This window comes from Pomacea canaliculata, linkage group LG2 (genome assembly GCF_003073045.1).
Source record: "Pomacea canaliculata isolate SZHN2017 linkage group LG2, ASM307304v1, whole genome shotgun sequence".
Taxonomy (NCBI): Eukaryota; Metazoa; Mollusca; class Gastropoda; order Architaenioglossa; family Ampullariidae; genus Pomacea; species Pomacea canaliculata.
Genome location: NC_037591.1, coordinates 35,833,178 through 35,857,297, shown reverse-complemented (window position 1 = coordinate 35,857,297; position 24,120 = coordinate 35,833,178). Strand labels below are relative to the sequence as shown.

Below are 24,120 nucleotides of genomic sequence, written 5' to 3'. Positions count from 1 at the left end.
GTGGATTTAAAAAAAAAACTATTTCCGATTGCGCATGCGCTCTTCAGAATTTGTCTGCTGTGGGCATTTACAGGTAAGGTGTACTTACACCGCTTATTCCACTCACTACAGCGTATGCATGCTATTGGCAGAGTTCTCTGAATAAATATTAGGATTTTTAATAGTTTACTATAAATCTAAAGACTATATCTTTCTAGATTACAACAACAATGACGCAGTTAGGTGCGCTTTGGCCAGCATCGTAAACAGTTGCCATTTCTGGCAAAACATTCAAGATTTACTAACGGTATTGCTGGGGATAAACGAAAAAGAGTAAGAATATTATATTATTAAGACACTTTACTGAAATATTGCCACATCATTTGTTCCATTACAGTTTGAAAATTGTAATTTCTTAGCTATTGGTAGTGAAAGACATTACGTAAATTGGCATGCAGTCCAATATCATCGGATGCCATAATTTGCACCACGCCCAGAAGAGCAGCTTCTCTGGAATCGGTGACAAGATTTGATTTGGTGAAATTTGTAAATTTGGTGACAAGATTCAAAAACTGAAAATAGCAGTTGACAGTTATTGCTTAAATTAAATTTTTTAAGATAAAGATACTGATGTGGCAGTTTAAAATACCAGTTTTAAGAATGTAAACCTAGTGTTTTGTTCAAGAATATAGAAATTGTATCGAGTTTTCAACAATAATTCATTTACCGTCCTTTATTATGCAAAGTAAATGAGATCAAGTTACAGATTTGTGTGTTTTGGATTCTTTTTCTCTACATTCTTCTTTTTATTCCATTCTACTCCCACCCACAGTTGAGCATAAGGCTGCAAATACTTTATTATTTACAAAATACGTCTGTGCAGAAGAAATAGTCATTGTTTAAAACTTGTTGTCCATAACACTGAGAATAAAAGAAGTAAACATCAAAAAGTGCATAGTAAGATACCAACATTTTTTACAGATAATCAAATTTCACCAACTTAGAAGTAAATGTCTGCAGTTAAGGCCTATTTCACCCTTGAATTAACAGAATCAAAATGCTCCCTTTCAAAATTGTACAGAGAAACTTAAAATAAGGAAATACATTGACAGAAGTATCATAAGTGTTGTTAAATATTTTTGGTGTCGATTTGTAATTCATAATTGGGGAAATTAAAATAAGTGTTTTACATATTTTAGGAACTTTGATATTGCTGTTTTTTTCTATATGTGTGTGTTCATTAGTTTATATTGCTGTCATCCAATGTTTGCAAGCCACTTGAAATCTAAAATGATAGAATTCAACCCCTGATAATGACCATAGATGAAACTTTTTTTTTTAATTATGTGTGATAGACTATGTGTGAACCATACCATACAGTGTGTGTTGTGTGCATGTTGTTTTGACAGAGACAAACTTTTTCAGGATACTACTACCTTTAAATTGTTTGTTTTCCCACCTAGGTGAAGCCTACAATTGTATGCTATCATAGTGAAGTGATAAAGAAAATCATTATGGATTAAGAAGCGCCATGAGCAACATAGAGGGGCCGACAACCAGTCAGCCACCCCCAGACAATAGTCAAGGTGAGCATTTTATAGGTTTCATCCTTTCATATATTTTATGGTGTCGACATTGTTTATCTCTCTCCAGTGTATTATTCCCTTCTTATAGAGATCTCTTGCTTCCTTTGCAATACAACTTTATTAATCCCCTGGAGCAATTCAATATAATGTTTGTACTAGCAATAATATATATATAGTAGTCAGAGTGGGAGGACTGAGCGTGCGTGCAGGGGCGAAAGAGCATGAATGACGAAAGAGTGTGAGTGACGAAAGTTTTCAGAATGTGTGTATGGATGAGGTTAAAAAAAAAAAATGATGAGGGGAGTAACGGGGGAAAGAGTGGTGTGTAAGAAAGCCGGACCGTTATTTTTGGGAAGAATCCGTGAGTGGAAGCACATTCCACTGCGGGCGTAAGTAGAAAGTGGAAGCAAACCCCATTGCATATACATATACATGATATAAAATAGATAATGTAGATGTACATGTTGAAATAGTATCTCTTACACACACATATTCTCACTCCCCAACACACACATTCCCAACAAGAGCAGATTCAGTTGGTGACCCCAGGCTGCCTCTGGCTAGTTAAAGAGCACGGCCAGTGGAGTTTATGAAGTGAATGGCATGTGGAATGAATGAGTTGCTAGTGACTGAAAATATTTAAATAGCTAACTTTAAAAAGGACTCTGAACCAACATATAACTGTGATTGTGATTTTGGTAGTTTAGACCTTCAATGGTGAACATCTATTAAGCAAAAACTTAAATGAATATCAGATATACAGATAGTACTCATTTTCTCTTATTATATTTTAGATGATGATGCATCAAAAGTGGAATACTCATTTTCTCCTATTATGTTTTAGACGATGATGCATCAAAAGTGGAATTACCAGACCAGTTGCAGAAGATTTTGCCTGCTACAGAATTTCCACACAGTCTCACTCGCTGGAATACCAATGAGGTTGAGCTAATTTTATATTTTTCTGTTATAAACTATGAAGTTTTATATGGTTTTATTAATGGCTATCTAATCTTTCAGCTAAAATGAAAGAGTAGCTTACCATTAAATATAGAGATGTGTCAATAATTTCTTATGTCAGGGATAAGAATTTCCTGTGAATTACACATATTGATGCAAACTCATTGGCATATACAAACCAAGCATTTAGGAACCCTGTTAAATAGCAGTGAGAAGGCTGCTGAGAAAATTAAAGAGATTTATAACATACCCAAATAATCACCAAACTGACAGCGCTGTGTAAAAATAAGCATGTGATACATTTAAGATGCATGCAGTTTTCAATTTATACCATGGGAAAAATTGTTATTTCTTTTCTTGTTTGTCAGAGGCAACCATATTTCACAACAAAAGTCTACATACCATTAGTAGAAAATTGGTAAAGTTTAAAATATATATATATTAATGTTGTGAAAGTATGGGGGTTTCCTTGGACATGTTAAGACATACGAACTTTATCTCTTGGGGTTTACAAAAAAAATTTTATTATAAGTTAAAGCTTTTCTTTCATTCTCCTTTCTTTCATACAGGAAATAGCTGCTATTCTCATCGCATTTGATCGCCACAAAGAATGGCTGCTTTTAGAGCCCAGGATAAGGTTTGTTTACATTAGACAGTTATCTTTCCTATCATGTTTTTGCTACCCCTATATATATAACAACGGATAAATGCAATTTTGTTTTGTGTTCAAATATGTTCAGAAACTATTTAGAGATCTAATATGGGCAGCCTAATATTTTTGACATAAACTGTTGGGCTTAGTATTGTTTGTGGTTGAGAATGACTATGCAGTTCATTGAATTGATCATTAATTAATATTGAGTACATGGTATGCCTTATGTATCATAGCAGAAAAATTTACCATGAGGACTGATTTCCATTTTTCTGATAAAAAGGGTAGGGGGTCACAAAAAAATTTGACTCATGTTACAAATTTGTGATACATATGATGCAGACCACCAAGTGGATCTCTCTTGATGTACAACCGCAAGAAAGTGATGTTCCGGCGAGATGGCTATTGTTGGAAAAAGAGACGGGATGGAAAGACCAATCGAGAAGACCATATGAAATTGAAGGTGAAAGGTGTGGAGGTAAGCAGTTGATTAACAATACAATGGGTGATAAAATTATTGACATTTGACAGAAATATTATAAAAAATTGTTTATTTGGAAATGACTGAAAGTTTCCACATTTTATGTTCACAGCCTCTAGGTTTAGAGCCATTAAAACAATGACTGCTTACAAATATACTGATTTTGATTTTTTTTTTTTTTGTTTTTTTTTTTTTGAGTTGTTGATGGTAAGATTTTCTGTTGAATTTTGCACCAGTCTGACCATATGCACATGTAGCATACACGCATATGGCTGCATACAAGGATCATCACTTCTCTTTTTTCTATGTAATATTAAACACCTTTACAGAATAGCATTGGTAGAAATATCAATACTTTTCACTGTTATGCTTATTTAACTTTTCCAGATAATACTGGTCCTGTGTAATTGCATTAACTTTGTTTAAAACAAACTGACTTAAAGCGATCAAATTCTTTTGTAACAAGGCTCTTGTGAATTCTCAGATTTCAAACTTGTTGAATGGTTTTAGCTGTGTAGCAGATGCATATGACTGAAGAGTAGTGGTAATGGCCTAGTGATACTAAGGGCAAGTCATTTGGTATAGAGACAGAATTTACCCTTTTATTTTTCTTTTTTTTTCTCTCTTGCAAGTGCATCTATGGATCATATGTCCATTCTGCCATTCTCCCAACCTTTCATCGTAGATGCTATTGGCTTCTCCAAGTAAGTACACAAATTTTCCTTTTTATTTTTAAATTGCAGGGTGTTTTTTTTTTCATTTTATCGGGTCAGTAGGATTTGAAAATCCATGATGGTTTTATCACGATTTTATACTGTAAGCATTGTTTAATCATGACTTTTTATCAACATGCGAGAGAAAATTTACTGACAACATTTTTATCATCATTCTGACATTTATATTTGTATGACTATACAATATTCATGAACATTATGGTAGTAATATATGGGTGCTTAAATATTGGAAAGTAATAGCCTTTAATTAAAACATGAATTCCTGTTTTGGATGCCAAAATATTATAAAAAGACAAACGCTGTATTAGTTTCAGAAAGCAATTTTTGTTGTACAATGCCTTATTAAATCAATAAGCAGGTGAAAAATGGCAGGCTCATACTGTTAAGATTTAATAGCAGCTAAGATGTATTTATCATTTATCAGATTTGTTGTTTTCTGTCAGAATCCCCATGTGGTGCTTGTTCATTACCTGAATGTGCCAAACCATCCAAACAGCCCCAAACCAAGCCTATTGCCTGTTTTGTCTGGGGATATGCGCAAGAAGGAATGGACCAAAGAAGAACTTGTCGACCAACTCAGACCAATGTGTAAGATGTTAACTGCTTTGGTAAAACACATATTACATGATTTCTCATTCTTTTGAAAATGGGGTTTAGTTTTTTTGTACGCTTAATTCACCGTGTCAAAGAACTTAGTCATCTATATCAGACTTGGGATCAACAAAGTGTTTTGTAATACAGTTATTTAGGTAGTTGCCAAAGTAATCACAAATGATCTTTTAAAAATAAAATATCTGCTTTCTGCTTTTGTCTATATCTTTACACTTTAAAATTCTGATTTACAGTTAGCCTTCACCATCTTTGTTTAAGAAATAAAATTTGGCAAGAATCATTTACCAGATGGCTGTGCATGGCTTCCCATGAAGAAAACTTGCTTTAACTCATCCGCTGCGGAAGGCTTCTACTAGGTCACATTACCCTGAGCGCATGGAAATTGACCAATTTCAAAAGATCATAAAAAAATAACTGTAAAAGATAGAAAAACAATTGAAACTAATAATAAGAGATCGAACTGTGTGGAACAAAAATGTTTACATTTGAATCCTGCATAAACAGTCACTTATTAGGTAATCCAAAGCAAATTAGGTAGGTGTAATTAAATTTTCACGAAATTTTTAGGTAATCCAAAGCAAATTAGGTAGGTGTAATTGAATTTTCACGAAATTTTCGAATTTTCACCCGTGTTAAAAAATTATATCTGTTAAACTACAAAAAAGACAAACATATGTGATACGCCATTTAAAAGAGCATTTTAAAAACATTTGCGTGGTGTTAATTTCAAGAATTATAGGCTCTGATTTCTTGTAGTAAGCTCACATCAAAGATAGTAACTGTTTAGATTTCACAACCCGATCGGAATGTCACACGTCACGAATTAAAGGAAATTTTTTTACATGATATATACAAGCATAAAGTAAAAAACAATATCACATTTTATTAGAATATACATTAGAATTTCATATTACTCACTGATTTCTTCTCATTTTCTGTTGTTTGAGTACAAATCCACGTCAAATCGAGCGACCCAAAAGAATGACAATATGGCGGCGCTCACGTGTAAACAAACTATACGGTGTTAGCAGAAAACACGAGGTAACACCTGATTGGTTGAATTTTTCAGCCTTTAAAGGGAAGCAATCGTTGGAGGAACGAGTCCTAAAGGTTCCCGTGTTTTCTCCCTTGTGTATTCGTTCATTTACGAGTTGTGCGTGTCTTTAAAAAATACAACAATGCGTGTACCACCGGTGGGCGACGCGCAAGCCTAAGGAGCCGTTTGTGCGCCCACCGCTGGGCGACGCGCCGCGAAAAGCTTAAAAGTTGAGCATAAATTAACCTTAGCTGTCCTCTTTTAATTCAGATATCTTATTTCTGTCATAGTGGCATCTGGTCGACTAGGAGAACTTCATCCTGATCAAGACCACAAGGTGAAAATTACTTAAGTTTGTAGAATATTGCAGAAAATATTTTTATTAGCTAATAGTGGTGTTCATAATTATTACAGAAAAACAGAATTTCTTTTAATTTTTATTACGGTTTGGTTTTTGGTTGGGGGGATAGCAATTTAATTTTTCTTTAATTTGTGGGTTCTTCTAGAAGATGGTTTAAGCACACTGCTGTTTGCCAGAAACAATTATTTAATGTAAGTTAATAAGTCTGTTAAATAAAAGTGTTTATCTCTTAGTTTGGTGGTTTGTGATGGGATTTAACAGGTGGAGGAAATGCTGGAGGCCATTTTTCAGCTGCTGGTTGGTGCTCAGGAAGATGATACAGCAAAACCTGTTGCCATGGACACCACTCATCATCAGCCACTTCCCTGTGGTGGCAACACCATGGCTACTGCAGCATCAACATTGGTTTCACACTGTAGCGTTGGTGGCATCAGCAGAACCCTATCAACACCTTTAGCTCAGCCACAGGTGCAGTGTACCCCCCACAATTGCTCTAAGCAAGAATTGGAGTTGATCTGTCTGCCCCAGCCAGGTGGGCAACATTTCCAAGGCTGTGTGTCCACAACGCCTCATCTTCAGGTCACACCCAGCACTCTTGTTCACCACCACCACAGCTTGCAACAGCAGCAGCCACTGCAACAACCTGCAGCAGCATCAACAACCACATCTTCCACTCAGTCACAGCACGACCTTCATTTTCCTGTAGTAACACATGACTACCAGCAGTTACAGAGTGCAGACATGACCACTACAGCATCGAGCAGCAGTCTGACCCTTGCCACCTTTTCACCAGCTTACTTGATGACTGCATCGCCATCTTTACATCCTCCTGGATCCGTGTCTACAGAATCTCTGAGCACAACGATCACAAACAGCCCTCAGGTACAAGGACAGACTGTAATCCCTGCCACCGTTAGTCTTTTGGCCAGCATCACAAGCCCAGAACAGGCCCATGTGGTAATAGCAGAGCCTGCCACTGCTAGCTCTCTTACCACAACTTCTGACTCTTTGCCCCACAAATTGTTTTCTGTGACAGCCCCTTCAGGGCTGTTCAAGTCTGAAGTTTCAAGTGATTTGCCCCAAGAGCAGCGACCACATCAGCACCAGCAGGTTTTGACCAGAGCATCCTCACTAAACAATGTAGGTGGCAGTGTCCCGACACAGAATCAGAGTGGCACCGGCATGGTGCAGCTGTGTGCTGGCAGCCTAATTGTCAAAGACAATAGGGATTCTGTACTTGGTGGCCTACCCAATGTAATCACTTTTGGTTCAGGAAATCCAGGTGCCTCAGCACCTCAGACTGTTCCTTTGCCCTCCCAACCTGACCCCACCCCTGCTAAAGACATTCCTTTGTTTGCGGCAAATCCCTTGGCTCCAAGCAGTGATACCAGCGGTTGTGATGCTGGGCAAGTTGATGAAGACTGTAGGGGTGCAAGTGGCAGTGGCATTGACATGGGACTTGCTGATAGTAGCGACAACTGTGATACCTTGGATGGCAGCTTCTCTTCCCTCCCTTCCACTGATCTCAACCTGGACCTTTTTCTTGATCTTCAAGATCTAGATGAGTGTGCAGTTGACTTAGCTGCAACAACATCTCTGTCTCCCCAACGCAGTGCTAATGCTTCTCTCTCATGCACCCAGTTGGACACATCTCATTTGTCTCTCACTTCCTCTGCTACCCTTGTGTGCAGCAGCAGTGGCAACACCAAAACTAATGCAGACTCGGGGGGTAATCCCTTGGTCACAAGCTGTGTACAGATTCCTTCTGTGAGTGAAAATGGTCACGTTCTCCCAGGCAGCTATCTGCAGTCAGTGACACCTGCTCAACTGTCTCCAAATCATTTACAGGTTGAAACTCAGTCTAGTAGTGCCAGCTTGCTTCTTCCTTCCAGGTGGGAGGTTGCCACAACAGCTGAAGAGAGACATACCCTTCTTGTACACAGTGGCAGTGCCCAGCATCTTATGACAAAAGATATTAATATTAAAAATGCTGGTGATGTGGCAGGCCTCTGTGGTGCTCAGCAGAAAAATACTCGGAGCCTATTTACTGTGGGCAACTTTCCATCACATCATATTCTTGGTGAAGATTCTGCTGGTGACAACTTGTTGGAACAGACAGCTGTTATTAGCGATTTTTCACCAGACTGGTCCTTTACAGAGGTGAGAGTGATGATATAAGAGCATTGCTCTTTTTTAACTCTTTAAACATATATTGGGCTTGGGGAAGCGGATAGCCAAGCGGTTAGAGCACTGGCATCAAAACTGAGGCACACTGTTTCGGTACTGAAGTAGCGCAGCAAACTTCCCCTAGTCCAGCTGGTGGAAATGGGTACGTTACTCTGTAGAGGGCTGAGAAAGGTAAGGCAGCAAGGGAGAAGAGATGGGCAAGACCCTTGCATAAAGCTGGCCCCCCCAAAAAGTGAGGTCTCTAACGTCTCAAAAATAAAACCCCCCAACAACAGCCTGACAAGGCAATGGGATTACCTTTACCATTTTTATATTAGGCTGAAGACTAAAGCTTTGTAAAAACATGTCTTTCCACCAAATTAAAAAAAAAAAGAATGGGACAGTATGTTTATAATATAGTTTGTTTTGTTTTTTATTTTAAGTGATGACCAGGACAATCAACCCTCTCAAGTACAAGCTTTAGTACAAATATTGTGTGTGTTTAAGGAATCAAGTATTCCATTTTCCCATCAGATCCATTATATTTTCTAGACATTCAGCACATGCACAATAAAAGGTCCCTTAGGTGCCATCAGAAAAGGTTGATGCTACAAATAGTACTAATAGTAGTTAGTTCATGCATTGTTTCCATGTTTTAATAATAATAGTGGAAGCACATTCTCTATGTAGATGTGAGCTGCAGATTGATGCTGTTCACAACTTTTAAATGTGGATTAATTTATATTAACTAAAGAAATGCATTGAAACTTGGAATGTTAGTGAGAAATCTGTAGGCTTTTTCTTTTAAATTAAGACAAAAATTGTCCGTTGTGTTGATCATAGTCTTCATGTAATACTGATCCTCCTGTAAGTGCTGAGTATGTATTGTAACCTATTACTACAAGTGATTAGAATAGACTTTAGAAGCTTTTTTGTTAACTTTGGCAACTGAAGGCCTTAGAAGAGGGCATAGCAGCAGCACAAATCCAGAGATTTTCTTTCATTAATGTGTTCACTGCTTCATCTTTACTGTTAACATACAAGGGCAGCTGAAGGATTGTTTTCAGGTGTTTTATTATTAAGCTAAAAGATGTTTTAAATCAAATATAAAGGAAGTAATTTCTTCATTTCCCAATGCTTCCAGGGAAACACAAAGATACTAGTGGCAGGTCCCTGGTGCGTCTCATCAGCTACATACACTTGCATCTTTGGAAGCAAACATGTGGCTGCCACTCTCATTCAGCCAGGTGTTCTGCGCTGCTTCGCTCCAGGTACAAGGTGGACAGGAAAAAAAAAATCTTCAAACCTGTTGGAATATTCTTAGTCCAAATCATTCAGCCTGATCCAAGTTTCAAGAGAGCGTTAAAGATTTTCTTCTTTCTGAAATACCTGTTGTTGTAGCATCATTTTCATAGTCCTTCGTTGTCCATGGTTAAGATTGTCTCTGCATGTGTGTGTGTGGTGAGAGAATGCTATTGTCAAACACTTTACCCCTATCTGCTGTAGTTCATATTCATGGCCTGATAATGCGCAGAGTCTGGCCATGTGCGCTATACAAGCATCCTGATTATTATTATGATTTGATAAGTTTATTGAAAGAATGTTCTTGTGCAAAAATTTATAATTCTGAAGTCAAAGAAACATGGATACCTTCAGATTTACTTCAAACATTTTTCTTAACATTTTATATCCGAGTTGTGTTTCTTGGGGGTTTTATATTTTTTTCACTTACAGAAAATTATTTTTGTGTCTTTGGCTGCTTTTAGCTCATGAAGCTGGGCAAGTTACGTTGCAAGTGGCACAGAATGGTTTCGTCATCTCAAGTAGCGAGACTTTTGAGTTTCGCTCACCTGCTTCTCAGCAGCAACAAATACAGCAACAACAACAAAAACAACAGCAGCAGATAGGGCAGCATCAACAGCACCACCAACAGATTGAAGTACATATACATGCAGACTGGTTTGACATGAGCTGTGAGTACATCTTGCAGTGCTTAAACTGCTTAGTTCCACTAACATTACAAAACTTGAGATAAAAAATGAAATTTACAATATCTAAAGTGATATCTTCCATATTGCTTTTAAATTTTCAGAAAATTTCTCCTGCATAAAGAAATCTTTTAGAACATACATGGATAGAGTGTTGCATAGTTAAATGTAATAATTTGTTACTGTTATGTAAATGTTTCACTTGAAGAAGCCAACATAGGTGTACCTGCACCTGAAGGTATCATAGGTATGCTTACACATGTACACACACATCAAATGCGTGGTAATGTCAATGACCTTTGAAATTGGCAGGTCAACATCTAATGCAGCTTCTACTTGATCGTCTCGGGGAGCTTAAGCGTCGCTTCATTTCAGGAGAAAAACCCCCATCTCTTTGCTCAGATCAAGTAAGTAGTTTGATTTATAATACTTCAGCTTCATAGTTGTGCAAGACAGTGTCTTGGCAAATAATTTCAGGTATAATAAAAGTTCAGTTACATTTTATTACACTTTGAAAATTCCATATCATCTGGTACAGTACCAAGAAGAAATGATTCACCAGACTTATTAAAAAGAGAACTTGTGTTTTCGGGGAATATAAAATAGTCTTTTTTCTATGTGATCTGTAGAAAGTGTGCAACTTTATCTGTCTCTATAAATAGTAAGAACAAAATCTGAATTTAAAAAAAATGATCTTTATTATTTTATAGGTTTATCATGTTGAACCTTTTTTTTATATCACTTGCAAGGAAATTTTTTAACTATGATGATCAGGTGTTGAGTTGCGACATACAGGAGTCTGACCTGGTGGCACATGTTGAAGGATTAAGCAAGCAGTTATGGTGTCTGGACCAAATGTATCCCAAGGTTGGCCATGGTGGGCTAACACTACTCCATCTAGTGTCCGCTCTTGGCCTGGCTAAATTAATCAGTGTACTGATCAGATGGAGGTATATTTTAAAATAATCTTTTGTAAAGATAATTCAAGGAAAAAACAGGCTTGGATGATTGCAATCAAACTATAAGGCATGTTTGTATGAAATTCTTCCAAATGTGAAAGTGCACCAAACAAAATATTATAGGATTAATAGTCTGTTATTAAGTTAATCATTATGCTGATTTTCATTCACCATTCAAAATGTGCTGAGTTATAAAAATACTATTACTTAAATAATAGAGTTTGGATGATAGATTAAATCATAGTTAACCCTATGTGTTTGTTCATGCACATACTTTCTTCTCAGGAGTAACAACCCAAGTCCTGCTTTGGAGTATGAAGTTGATGCTCACAGTGTTGACAATCATGCCTGTACACCATTGGTGAGATGACAGTTTTGTAAACACTATTTTTCACATTATAAGATTGATGTGCAGAAGTCTGGAGTTTTGTATTTTTCTTTTGTTTGAGCATTAACTTATTTTGGGCATCTCGCTATGGCTCGCTTTGGCCATTTCACATGGCTGTGATTGACCATTTGACCAGTGTTTAAACATTTATACCTATTAACCTACAATAAGACAACCATCGGTGATGCACTGTTTTAAAGAGCATTTGTTAAACATTTACATGGTGTGATTTTTATGAAACATCTTTTGTTTTCTTGTGCTAAATTCAAATGAAAAGATGGTAACTGTACAGCATAGGATAGCTCATGTTCAGGAAGTAGGTCACAAAGTAGAAATTCACAACAAAATTATTTACAAATAAAGTGCCAAACACACGTATTTTATTAATTACGTTAATTTTAAATATTACTGTTTTTTGCCATTTTCAATTCTTGGCTTCAGTTGTTGCAGCTTCTCCAAATGAAAAGTGAATTTCGGGAGATGTTTGTGGGATGCTATATATACAGTTTATTCAAAATGAACAACTTGGCATCTTCAACACCTCCTCACCCTATAAGTGAATTGCAGTGGATATCATATCTTTAAGAACATGAAGATTAACAAAAATGGAACACATTGTCAATTTTTATAATACAGCATCCAGTGGCAGGATATGATGTATCATCCTATAAAATAATCAGAGTGTGGTGGGCAACAGTTGATAATTATTTTTAAAAAATATGCTGTTTATCTGATCCCCATCAAATTTGGCAGGAATGGCTTAGTCATTATATTTCTTTGGTGTATACTGCCCCAGAATGTTTATTTCTCTGTTCTAAGATGTTGCTAGTAGCTACACCCAAAAAAATACTAGGCATAAGAAGTGCAGTGCAAACTTGGCGTCGTAACTTGAAAGAGTATTCTATGTGAGAGCAAGAGATAAGGTGGAGGGAGCAAGTGAATGAGTTGTGTAGTAGCTTGACTTGAAATTTTGTGCCATTGTTATTAAATATGAGCTGTCAGCCTGTCAAGATAGGAAAGAGAACGTCAAAAGCAGAAGTGTTTCACAATTTTTGCTAAACTGATGCTGCATATGAATAATTTGGATTCAAATGAAGTGATAGGCTAAAAGGGGACAATAAAATCAAAATCATATCTGGAAAAGTTAACTATAGAAGTCAACCAGAGGGAAGTTAGCTATCCTGTCTAATTTATAATAAAGATGTGCACCAGTTAATGCCTGCAAGCATAACAGGTCACTTGAATGAGGGAAAAACACAGGGAAAAGATGCATGCTTTTTCTTTTTTTAAATACAAGGTAACTTATTTAATATTCCTGCATATCATGTTATAGCACATCCTTTTCATAACCTTTTATCATTAGCTCTGCATCTGTGCAGTAGTACGATTTTGATGCTCGTAATATATTGATTTGCCAGGAAATACAAGCCAGATTCTATCTTTACAGGGATTGAAATACCTGAGACAAAAGAGGTACAGAGTAACGATACAGAGATTTTGAATGACACTCCCAAAAAAAGTGAAAAGGAGGATAAAGGAGTCTAAAATATCTTTTTATTTTCAGAAGAGCAACAGCAGTTCATTTTACTCTTCTGTTTACAGATGTGGGCATGTGCAAAAGGGCAAACAGATGCAGCTTTGACATTGTATCATTGGAATTCAGGGCCGCTACGTGTATGCAACAAGGATGGTCACCTCCCACTTGCTGTGGCTCACCAGAGAGGTCACCACAACCTTGCCACCCAGTTGGAGCAACTGGAACAAGCACACTTCAAGGCCCCTGCTCCAGCACCAGCCAAGGTTGGCTTTTTTGCAGGCATCACTATTTGATCTTGGTTGTTACTGAGTCTTTGTAATCAGAAGTGATTCAACATGTGAGTGGTGGAATTAACAACATTTGTGTCTGTCATCTATATTTTGTTCCCCATCTCATTCTAGCAAGATTATAGCAGAGATTATGGGATCTGCAAGCTGAAGATATCTTTATTTATTCACAGGTCAGATGTCAGAGCATAGAGGCACCATCTTCCCCATGTCACCAAGACCTTGAAATGGTTCATCAGCCAATGTCACCAGAAATAGTGAAAGTAGAACCTCCAGAAATGGCAGGAATTCATAACCTGGAACTAGCATCAACCATGCAGATGTCTCAGGCAACCACTCCACACCATCCACCACAAGCGATGCAGAATCATGGGAAGCTAGTTCGACGCCTGAGTGAACAAGTAGGTCTTCACAACAGATTGTAAAAATGTAGGGTTGGCGCACTTTTCTTGCATTCTTGCCCTCAAGACCAAAAATATGGTCTTATGAATACTTCTACTCTTCTGACATGTGACAATAGAAAGGCATGATGCTTCAACAGGATTAGTTTAAGTTTATGTATGGGTTGATGGTGCAGTAGTAGCTGTAAAGAGGGGCTAATGAGAAGCAGTTTTTTTTCTAGATAATTACATTATTGTGTAGCAGCCTTTGGAACAGAAAAAGAGTTGCAGAAAGAACAAGTTTAAAAAAATAACGTAAGAAATAAAGACTGCTTTTGGATTTTTTTTTTTTAATTAGATGTTGAAGGCACAGGTCACACACTTTGGGTCTTTCCAATGACAGGTAATCAGCCCAAGCACATCGTCAGTTTCACCACATGGTCTGAGTAAACGCTACTCTGTTGACATTTTGACACATGAGACTGATTCTGCTAATATAATGGACCATCCAGCATACCACACTCGAGACACATCTTCCGAGCCACGCTTTCCCATAAAGTCCAAGTCTGAGGAGCTGGTACCTGACTTGCAGAAAGCACCATCATTCAACTTTTTCTTGGAGAGTGACAACATGCTAGGGGTGAAGAGAAAAGCTGGCAGGGCAGACCACACCTTCCTCTTGCCACATGACCCAGGCCAATTTCCAATGGATACTGGTCAGTGTTTAGTTGCTGTATTTATGCAACAGGAATTTTGTGCATTTTTTTATTTTAAGAATTTTAATCAGTCCTTGTTAATGAAGCATTTTTTATGTTGGAACTTGATGCCATATTCATCTGCTTAAAGAGGTTGATAAGTGGGGCAGGTGGGAAGCAATTTTTTGTGATAATAACATTTGTAACATACATTATTATTATGAGATCGTGGAACTGTTGTAACCTTGGATGCATTCTTGTTCTCTTACATATAAGCATCATATGCATGTGTGTGAAAAGATTCTCTGTCAATCTGATCTGCATTGACTATAATTTTCAGCGTCCAGTATTTATAAGCAGTGGTCATGCAAGAAACACGTTTTTTTTATTTGGGCTATTTTTATGCTTAATGCTGACTGCTATAAGGTCAGCAGGCAGAGAACAAAGGCTATTTGACAAATACAGTTGATAGCAAGACCCTACTAATGATCTTTTCAAGAGCCACAGATTTGTGAACTTTGCAGAGACAAAATCTGTGGGCTGGGTCAAGTTTACTCTAAAGTACACAGGTAACTACATTTGCTGTGACAGGCTAGCATCCAAATAAGGATGGGGTGGGGGAGGTGCTGTGGTCATGACACTGCTCTAGTTTTGCTGATCTTAGCAAGCAAGGTTGGCTATTTTATCACATTCAGCAATGTCTAGTGGGATATACTTTACATAAGAGCCTTCCAAATACAGTAGCTGAAGAAACATCGTCATTATTGACTCTTAAGTTTTGTCCTTTTGTGACTTCTCAGTCTAGAATTTCTACTTGTACAAGATAAATGCACTGATTATACTCTCTTTCAGATGATACCTCTGTTAGAAGTGATAGCCCTTTCATTGATGTTGAACATGTTTCTGATGATGAGCAAGACAAGCAAGATGGTATGTTATGCCTTCCATTATACTGGTTTATAAGTCATTTTATGGATACCAACACTGTGATTTTGCTTTTATGTTTGTATGATAATGATTTTGACTTAACTATTTTTCTGTCTGATCACAACAAGACTCCAAGCACCAGATGGTGACTCTGGCCAATCAGATCATTGCAGCAATACCTGAACGTATCAAACTTTCCCCTTCTAAAACAGAGGAGGAAGAAGATGGAAGCATCAATAGAACTCGCTCTGAATCTCACAGTTCCTCAGTTCCCTCACAGGGTTCTCCTCGTCCTTCTTCCTCATCCTTTGGGGATGACTCTGGTATTTCAACCCCCATGACTGATAGCCTGGCTTTTGATGAATATAGGTAAATGTAATACAGCTATTGAATCACCCAGTATTTCAGAATGTTAATGTGATTCCAGTAGCTTGTGTAAAATTTTCCTGACCTTATTTGCTTGTTCATGTGCAATATATTGTTTTTAAACTCCAAAATATAAATCAGTATCAGTGTGTATAGCTGGAAGAGTTTTTTTTTAACATTTTTGTTGTAATGAATTCCACAGATACACAGACTTTGGAACACCAGCATCATCTTTGAGTCCTGACTCAACATGTCTGCCAAGTCCATACAGTCCATACAGCTTTGCTTTGGACTCACCCCCACCTACAACTGCAGAGTTTACTGAGTACTTCAATGCCCCAGCTACCTACATGGAGAAAGACTTCTCTCAGCTCACTTTATCAGGTACTCACAAGGTGTAGTGAGGTCACATAGAAAATTGTTTATTATAATACTGGTATTTTCCATCCTGATTACTTTTTATTTTTCTTACAAACATAGCTTGCCTGCATACCTTTAATCCTACAACAATCACCACCTTAATAAACTTTCTGACCTACGCCTAAACAAAAGGAATACTTCTGCAAAATTAGGTTAGGACTGGACAAATGATAGACAGTAGAGTACAGACAGGCATTGACTCTCCACTTCTGTGAAGACTCCACTCACCTCTCACTTTGAGGAAGACCTATTCACAAGCTCCTAGATAACAAGCATTTGTGGTGATTGTTGCAGATCAAGAACAGCGGAAGCTTTATGAGGCAGCAAAGGTAATTCAGAATGCTTATCGCCATTACCGTGACAAGCAACAACAACAGCAGCATCAGAAGGAAATTGAGGCAGCTGTTCTGATCCAAAGCTATTACAGGCGATATAAGCAGGTGAGACTTCCCTGGCTCAAGGTTTAGAAACATAGAAAATATAGAAAGGGCGTACAGCGCTATATTTTTAGGATCTCAAGAGATAGCTTATGATCAGTCTTTCAGGGTACCTTGGAGGGTAGCTGATTCTAAAAAATTAGCTGGAAAACTTAAGGATTGGACCAGTTGTTCCATGCAGGACCTGCTCACAACTGCTCAAGACATTCCTAAGCAGCTTTGTTTGTCCAGTTGTTCTCTCCAACAGCCAGTCCCAGCAAACCAGAATAATCATTTGTTAGTTGGTACCAGTCAAGGAATGAATGTTGAATGGGTGAGTCTTCCAAGCTTGTAGCAATGATTATTTCTTCCCACTTTTGCATTCTTACATTGTTTCAGTATGCCTACTACAAGAAGATGACACAAGCAGCAGTTTTAATACAAAATCAGTTTCGCAGCTACTCTGCTCAGAAACGCAAGAAGAATCCGGGTGGCAGTATGCAGGGTGTACGGAGAGAGTCAGAGCGTCTTAAGAAAGGACGCAATCAGTCAGTCATCATTCAGCAGCGTTACAGGTAGGCTTCTAGGGTAAGGAGGAAACTTGATGTACAGATTTACTGCAGAACATCCTTATTAATTTAGTCAGGGTGAGAAATGCATTCCCTGACTTGCCTTTACAGCTTATGTACTTAGGAATGATAATACTTTATTGATCCTTGCAGAAATTGCACAGCCTATCACTAAATAACCACTATTCATATTGTTTCAGTTAATTAAAATTACAGTAATTTATTTTTATAAAAGTGTGATATCTCGGTGCGTGAGTGTTTATTCTTTGGACGTGGGAGGTGTTTGCTGTGGGGTTGAATTTCTACTGACTTACGACTTCTTTCTTTTATACCTTTTGCATGAAAATACCCTACTTTCCCAAAAAGTACTTTAAAAAACTAAACAAAATAGAATGACAAAATAGACATGAAAGAAAAGTATAAAATCAGCCAAAATCAACTGTTCCTACCTGAAATAATCTTGAAAGTGTACTTTTTTGGAAAGTTGAACAGAATGAGGTAAATCCAACAAAAGTTTGAATTTTTTTTTTTCATTAGGGGAACTGTGGGTCATTTCCATTTAACAGTCTTGTTCTGCAGGTGGTTGATTTAAATGGTCATACATCAAGTAGAAATGAATGGACATTACTCATGGTGACGAAAGATTTGTTTGTTGCTTTATGGATCTGACCGTATCTTGATCTATAAACAAGTGGTACAGATCAGTAAGTCTACAGTCTTACCAGGTAGGTAGTTTCAGCAAGCCCTTTAAGCCAGGTAAAGCAATAAAATTGGATTTTGGTAGAAATCCTTGGAGAAGTTTGCACCAGCTGCTGTTGAAATCACCATCTGAATCTGAAATATCTTGTTGATGTTGCTATTATTGTTGATTTCAGAAGCAGGATGATCTCAGTCTTCACTGATTTCCATCTCCTCTTCACCCCTCTCTTCGCCATCATCCGTGTGCTCACCATGCACCAATTGAGAGTCATTGTTGCTATTTTCAATGTCTAAATCTTCTTCAGAAGAATTGTCGATGCTGTTTTCACTTTCATCTTCACTTTAAAGCTAGCTGGACGATAAAGTATTCCTATGAGCTTGAATGCTTCCTTTGTTGTAATCACTTGGCATGTGTCGACTTGCAGTGAAAGGAGGGTTGTTTTAGAAAATTTAGGAAACTTCCTGTAAAAGTCACTTCCTTTAAGGTACATACATCTAAGGTACATACAACCATGCTTGGAAATTATTCTTCTGGAGTAAGTGGGTTTTTTTCCTCCAAATTTCATGTTAATACAGGCTCTGCACTTCTGTGTGAAAGAGCTAACATGTAGAACACCCACATATTAATCACTAACATATCTGTCAAATACCAACATATTTATTAAACATTTTGGACCGCTGTTATGGCAGGAATACTAATCTCATTCACTTGCACTCTTAGGGATTAAACTCTCGGCTACTACTCTCATTGACTTCTATGCTTTCCTTCACACTGATACACACATGTCCCTTAACTGCAATCCTGATGGGGGATTGTAAATTTGATAGAAAACTGACAGAGCAAAGGTAGTCCATAAAAGCCTGACCACAAAATCCTCCCATTGTGTAGGTCTGTCCAAAATGTCCAACCGTGCTTTTTCTGTGGAAGTACAGGCAAAGAGTACCAGTGGGATAATGAACATAAGGGAGAGTTCACTGTATCTGAAACATGGGAGGATGAAAGGTAGAACCCAAACCTCTGCCAACTTGGCTTTTTCCTGCTTAACTAGCTTCCCTTTTCTGCTGGAAAGCAGGTGGTAGGTAGGTGGGAGTTTTCCAGCCATGGGCCAAGCAGGTCTTAAACCAGTGACCTTCAAACTACTGAAGATTCTCATAGTTTACACTGTTGAAAGCTACATGCAGGTCAGAAGGTTTCACTGAGATTTGCCATGTCCATGATGAGGTGTTCAAGATTTAAATAGCCTGGAGCAGACTGAGTGAGAGCATCTCATGTTCACAGAAAGCTCCTTTCATAAGAAGGAGCAGGTTTATAGGAACTCAGTAGCTACATAATATGCCAAAAAAAAAACCATCAGTTTTTAAAAGATAGTCCAAGAAGAACCAAACAAATTTATTTGATTCATTTATTTAATGTTAACCTTGAAATTTAGTTTTATCATTTTAAGATCAGGTTATTTACTGGATCTTGCCAGATTTAGTTTAGTGTATGAGTCCCCTGAAATTGAAAATGGATACAGCAGTATACATCATTAGTGTAAATAGTTTGTAGCATCATATAGGAAGTTGCTGCAGCACGTTTGTTTTATCTATTAACTCAGGCTGCCTTGTATTGTTTTCAGGAGTCACTATCAGCGCAAGTCTCTGGATGGCAAGGAGGGAGCAACAGCCATTGGAGCAACACCAGATGCACCTGACAGGTATTGTGTTTTTTATTTCTTTTTGATGACCCAGATGATAACCTTTACATAAAGTCTGCTAAAGGTGAAGGGCATTGTGATACTACAGGGTTCCCAGGTCCTTGCAAGGTCCTTTTAAGTCCTTTTATATTGAATTTTCGCCAAAAGGCCTTTTAAGTCCTTTTATTTGCCATGCGGTCCTTTCAAATTCTCACACAGGTCCTTACATTTTCTCTGTGACCCTTTTAAGTCCTTTTATCGATAAAATATTACAACAAATTTATTTCCGGAGTAGACTTTGGCGCAAAATACCGACGATTTTTCGCTGCATTGCTATTTTAATCACATGACTACCCAGTCTCGCTCGCGGCGGGAACGTCCGTTTCGGCCTTTCGCGAGTTCACTCTCGTCGTGTCGACCACATTTCTTTGTCTGCTTAACAATTTGAAAGATGCCGGGGAAGTGCTCTTTTCAGGAGAAGTGGCTAAAGGAAGACAAGTATAAAGATTGGTTAATAAAAGACTCGAGCAATAAACATTTGGCACGATGTGCTGCCTGCAAAATATCTCTGAATCTTTCATCAATGGGCGAAAGTGTTCTGAAACAGCACATGGTTACCGAAAGACACCAAAGGCAAATAAAAGTATTTCTGAAAGATGCGCGCTTTTGTGTAACTGATTACTTTCGTCATCGAGAACATCCACAGCCCGCTCAAAATCAGACGGCACCGACCAGCTCTGCAAGTGTGTCCAGTAAGTTGACAATTATTTATCTTTAGCGATTCATTTAGTTAACGATGTGGGTACTTAGAAAAACACATTAAATTAAAGCGTGCATAACATTTTGCGGTTTTTTTCCACTCTTTATTAAGCCTATCGTCTAATTTACGGTGAAGCCAATAGCTTAAAGATCAGTAAATAGCAAAGAATTATTTAAATTAAAAAGTTGAGATTTTCATTTTCTCATGATTCGAACTACAAATAGAGTTTTATACAATCACGAATCTTACTACAGCTTTGCTGCAGAAAATTGATCTGAATTTTTGGCATCTGATCAGGAAAGATTAAAAAGAAAGTATAATTAATAATGTATGCTTATTATCCTATTTTACCAGCAAATACATTATTTTTTGGATTTTTAAAATCAAACAATTTAACATTAAAGCTAAATCAGTTAGCTGAAAATAACTTTCATTTTCAACTATGCTGCCATCTTTATACTTTAACTTAGTTTAGTATTATTTATATTATCATGTCATTAATTATTGCTTTTTGAAACCTGTCTTTTATTCAGACAGAACATAATGTTTACAGACATAATGGTAACTTAAATGTTTTCTTTGAATAGGTTTCGTGATGAGCAATGAACGATTGAAGGCAGAGATCCTGTGGACTCTCAAGATTGTGGAATCACACTACAGTTTCAGATCTGCTGAAAAGTCTGCTGAACTGTTTCGACTTATGTTCCCAGACAGCCAAGTAGCTGCAGAATTTAAGTGCGGTCAAACAAAAGCCAGTTATCTAACTTCATTTGGGCTTGCTCCTCACTTTTCGAAATTGCTTCTGGACTGTGTAAATTCGTCGCCTGAGTATGTTCTTTTGTTTGATGAATCTTCTAACCATAAGACTCAAACTAAACAGCTGGATTTCCATGTTCGTTACTGGAGTGACAATGCTGTAAGGACTCATTACCTGACCTCGGAATTTTTGGGTCATTCCGCGGCCATAGACCTTCAACAAAAGTTCAGTAAGGTAATTAGCGAATCAAACTTCAAGCAAGCTAATTTACTTCAAATTTCTATGGATGGACCTTCTGTAAACCTAAACCTTCTTGAGAAAATTAATAACGACATGATTACCAATCACAATGTTGGTTTGTTAAATGTGGGCAGCTGTGGACTCCATGTTATGCACAATGCATTTAGGCGTGGGTGCGAGGCTTCTCAATGGGAGCTTGAGTCATTTCTTACATCTGCTTATATCTTGTTCAGAGACAGCCCAGCCAGAAGAGAAGATTATATAAAAGTAACTGGTTCCACATCTTTTCCAGCCAAGTTCTGTGCTCACCGATGGCTTGAAAACAATTCTGTTGCTGAAAAAGCAATTGTTATGCTTCCATACTTGGAAAAATTTGTCAAAGCTGCAATGGAGAAAAAAATAACATTGCCAAAGAACAAATCTTTTGATATTGTAAAAGCTGGAGTCTTATCTACCCCTTTGCTTTCATGTCGTCTGGCTTTCTTTAGTTTAATTGCCAGTATACTTGAACCTTTTTTGAGAAAATACCAAGCTGATCAGCCTCTTCTTCCTTTCCTTTGTTTAGACTTACATGACATTATGAAAAATCTGATGCACAAATTTATCAAGTCAAATGTACTTAATAAATGTGAAACTGCCCTCCAACTTGTGCAGGTTGATATATGCAACAGTTTCTAACCATGTCAATCTGAGCATGATCGAACTTGGCTTCAGGGTTGATAGACTACTGGCTGTAGCTAAGAAACAGTCATCAGTAAACGATGGAACTCTCATGGCCTTCAGAGCTGAATGCAGAGATTTTTTGAAAGCAGTTGTTCTAAAATTGCAGGATAAATCTCCACTGAAGTACACCTAGTGAGAAACATAACTTTCTTAAACCCAAAGACCATGGGGGAAAAAGACAAATCAATACAAAAAATGAAAAAGGTTTTGTTGTATTGCCAAGGTGTGAAAAGGTTTGATGATGTGACTTGTGACAAGGTATTGTCAGAGTTCCGTAATTTCTTGACAGTTCTGCAGGTGAGTGTGGTAGTAAGGCTTTTGACCCTATGACACAAAGACTGGATAGTTGGTTTTATGATGCCCTTGCTGGAAAAGCAGAGTTTCAGGTGTTGTGGTCTGTTGTCAGACAGTTACTCCTACTCTCTCATGGTCAAGCTACAGTGGAAAGAGGATTTTCATTCAACAAAGAAACAGTAGCTGACAATCTTAGTCAGACTGCACTAAAAGCACGCAGAGTAATTCTTGATCATATTCACAGTGTGGGAGGGTGGAAAATGTTGAGATCTCCAAACCACTGATGATATCCGCTTCTAGTGCCTATGGCAGGTATGAACGTTACCTCTCTGAGCAGAAGCAGCAGAAGGAAACAGAAGAAAAGCAGGTCCACAGAAAGAGATTAGGAGATGAGCTGGTAATACTCACAAAAAGGCTAAAGACCACCAGTGCCGAAGAACGACACCTGCTGGAACTGGCTGACAGACATAGTTTCCAGGCTGAAGAGCAAAAAAGTTTTCACTTATTGAAAGATCTAACAACATGCGTTTGTTAGCCAAAGACAAGAAGAAGGAGATAACAAAGATTCAGTCAGACATTGATAGATTACAGGAAGAAATTAAAAGGTGTTGAATTGTGACATTCAGAATTAATGTTTATTTCAGTTTAAATAAGCCTGCACAATTCTGTACATGTATGCTATGGAACATGTTAAAAAACCAGAACTATTTAGAGGAAATTAGGTTGTGTAAAGAAATTGTATTGTTTAGTATTGGTAAAGCTGTAGGGGTGACAAAGAATTGAATTTCATCAATGAAACTTTTGCTTATAGTAGATGGATTGCTTTGTCATTTTGTAATCTTAATCTTATGTGTATTAGTATATCATGCTGTTTATGTATATGTTTGCATGTGTTACATGTATGTGTAATAAGAATGCTTAAATAATATCTCAAGGTTAAAAATAAATGGGCTGTAATGCTTGACAGTTTCGACTCATTCCATCTTTGGTTTAGCATTAGGATCACACTCTTTTCATTCCTCATCTGATCCTCCAATCCTTGGCATTCCTTGTAGTCACAAGAAAATGTTTGGTCTACACATCTGTACAACACTAGTTGCCCTTCCGTATTCGCAAAAAACGCTCTTTTTTTCAAAAGTTCTTTAGAAACTTACTCTTTCTTGAACTTTGATCTTCTAGTACTACTGTGCATAGCTCTATTTCTATCTCTCTCTTCCCATTAGAGTGTGTGTGCGAGAGAGAGACACGTGAACTGACTTTTGTATTACACCAAAGAATGGCTTTCAGGTTTTGCAATTATTATTACTTAGATTTCTAGAAAACTTGGAACATTAACGGTGTATGTTATCAGCGCGCTAAGGACACTTTTTAAGTTATCTAATCTAAATATGGCAGACAGGCATCAAAATTAACTCTTTGATTATTATTACTAGAAATACATGTATTTGAGAAACATAGAGAAGACCACAGAT

The 24,120-nt window shown here is 37.5% G+C and overlaps 1 protein-coding gene across 5 annotated transcripts in view; it reads left to right on the top strand.

Moving 5' to 3' along the window:
* Positions 1-32: 32 nt before the first annotated feature.
* The window catches only part of LOC112557425 (calmodulin-binding transcription activator 1-like), a 39,361-nt gene continuing 15,273 nt past the window's right edge, over positions 33-24,120 (top strand). For 4 of the 5 annotated variants that reach the window (XR_003097953.1, XM_025227255.1, XM_025227256.1 and 1 more), the window contains exons 1-23: positions 33-73; positions 1,443-1,565; positions 2,410-2,507; positions 3,095-3,162; positions 3,520-3,655; positions 4,291-4,362; positions 4,836-4,980; positions 6,331-6,377; positions 6,663-8,561; positions 9,712-9,838; positions 10,334-10,540; positions 10,868-10,962; positions 11,330-11,505; positions 11,800-11,875; positions 13,505-13,702; positions 13,900-14,127; positions 14,510-14,822; positions 15,654-15,731; positions 15,857-16,097; positions 16,297-16,478; positions 16,809-16,954; positions 17,330-17,505; positions 19,818-19,895. Coding sequence is in view for 4 of the 5 variants with exons in the window: in XM_025227255.1 (XP_025083040.1) it covers positions 1,511-1,565; positions 2,410-2,507; positions 3,095-3,162; positions 3,520-3,655; positions 4,291-4,362; positions 4,836-4,980; positions 6,331-6,377; positions 6,663-8,561; positions 9,712-9,838; positions 10,334-10,540; positions 10,868-10,962; positions 11,330-11,505; positions 11,800-11,875; positions 13,505-13,702; positions 13,900-14,127; positions 14,510-14,822; positions 15,654-15,731; positions 15,857-16,097; positions 16,297-16,478; positions 16,809-16,954; positions 17,330-17,505; positions 19,818-19,895 (4,841 nt within the window). In the remaining variant the exon portion in view is untranslated. Of the gene's footprint in view, positions 74-1,442; positions 1,566-2,409; positions 2,508-3,094; positions 3,163-3,519; positions 3,656-4,290; positions 4,363-4,835; positions 4,981-6,330; positions 6,378-6,662; positions 8,562-9,711; positions 9,839-10,333; positions 10,541-10,867; positions 10,963-11,329; positions 11,506-11,799; positions 11,876-13,504; positions 13,703-13,899; positions 14,128-14,509; positions 14,823-15,653; positions 15,732-15,856; positions 16,098-16,296; positions 16,479-16,808; positions 16,955-17,329; positions 17,506-19,817; positions 19,976-24,120 lie in introns of all 5 variants that reach the window. The other variant, XM_025227257.1, reaches the window with a different exon arrangement.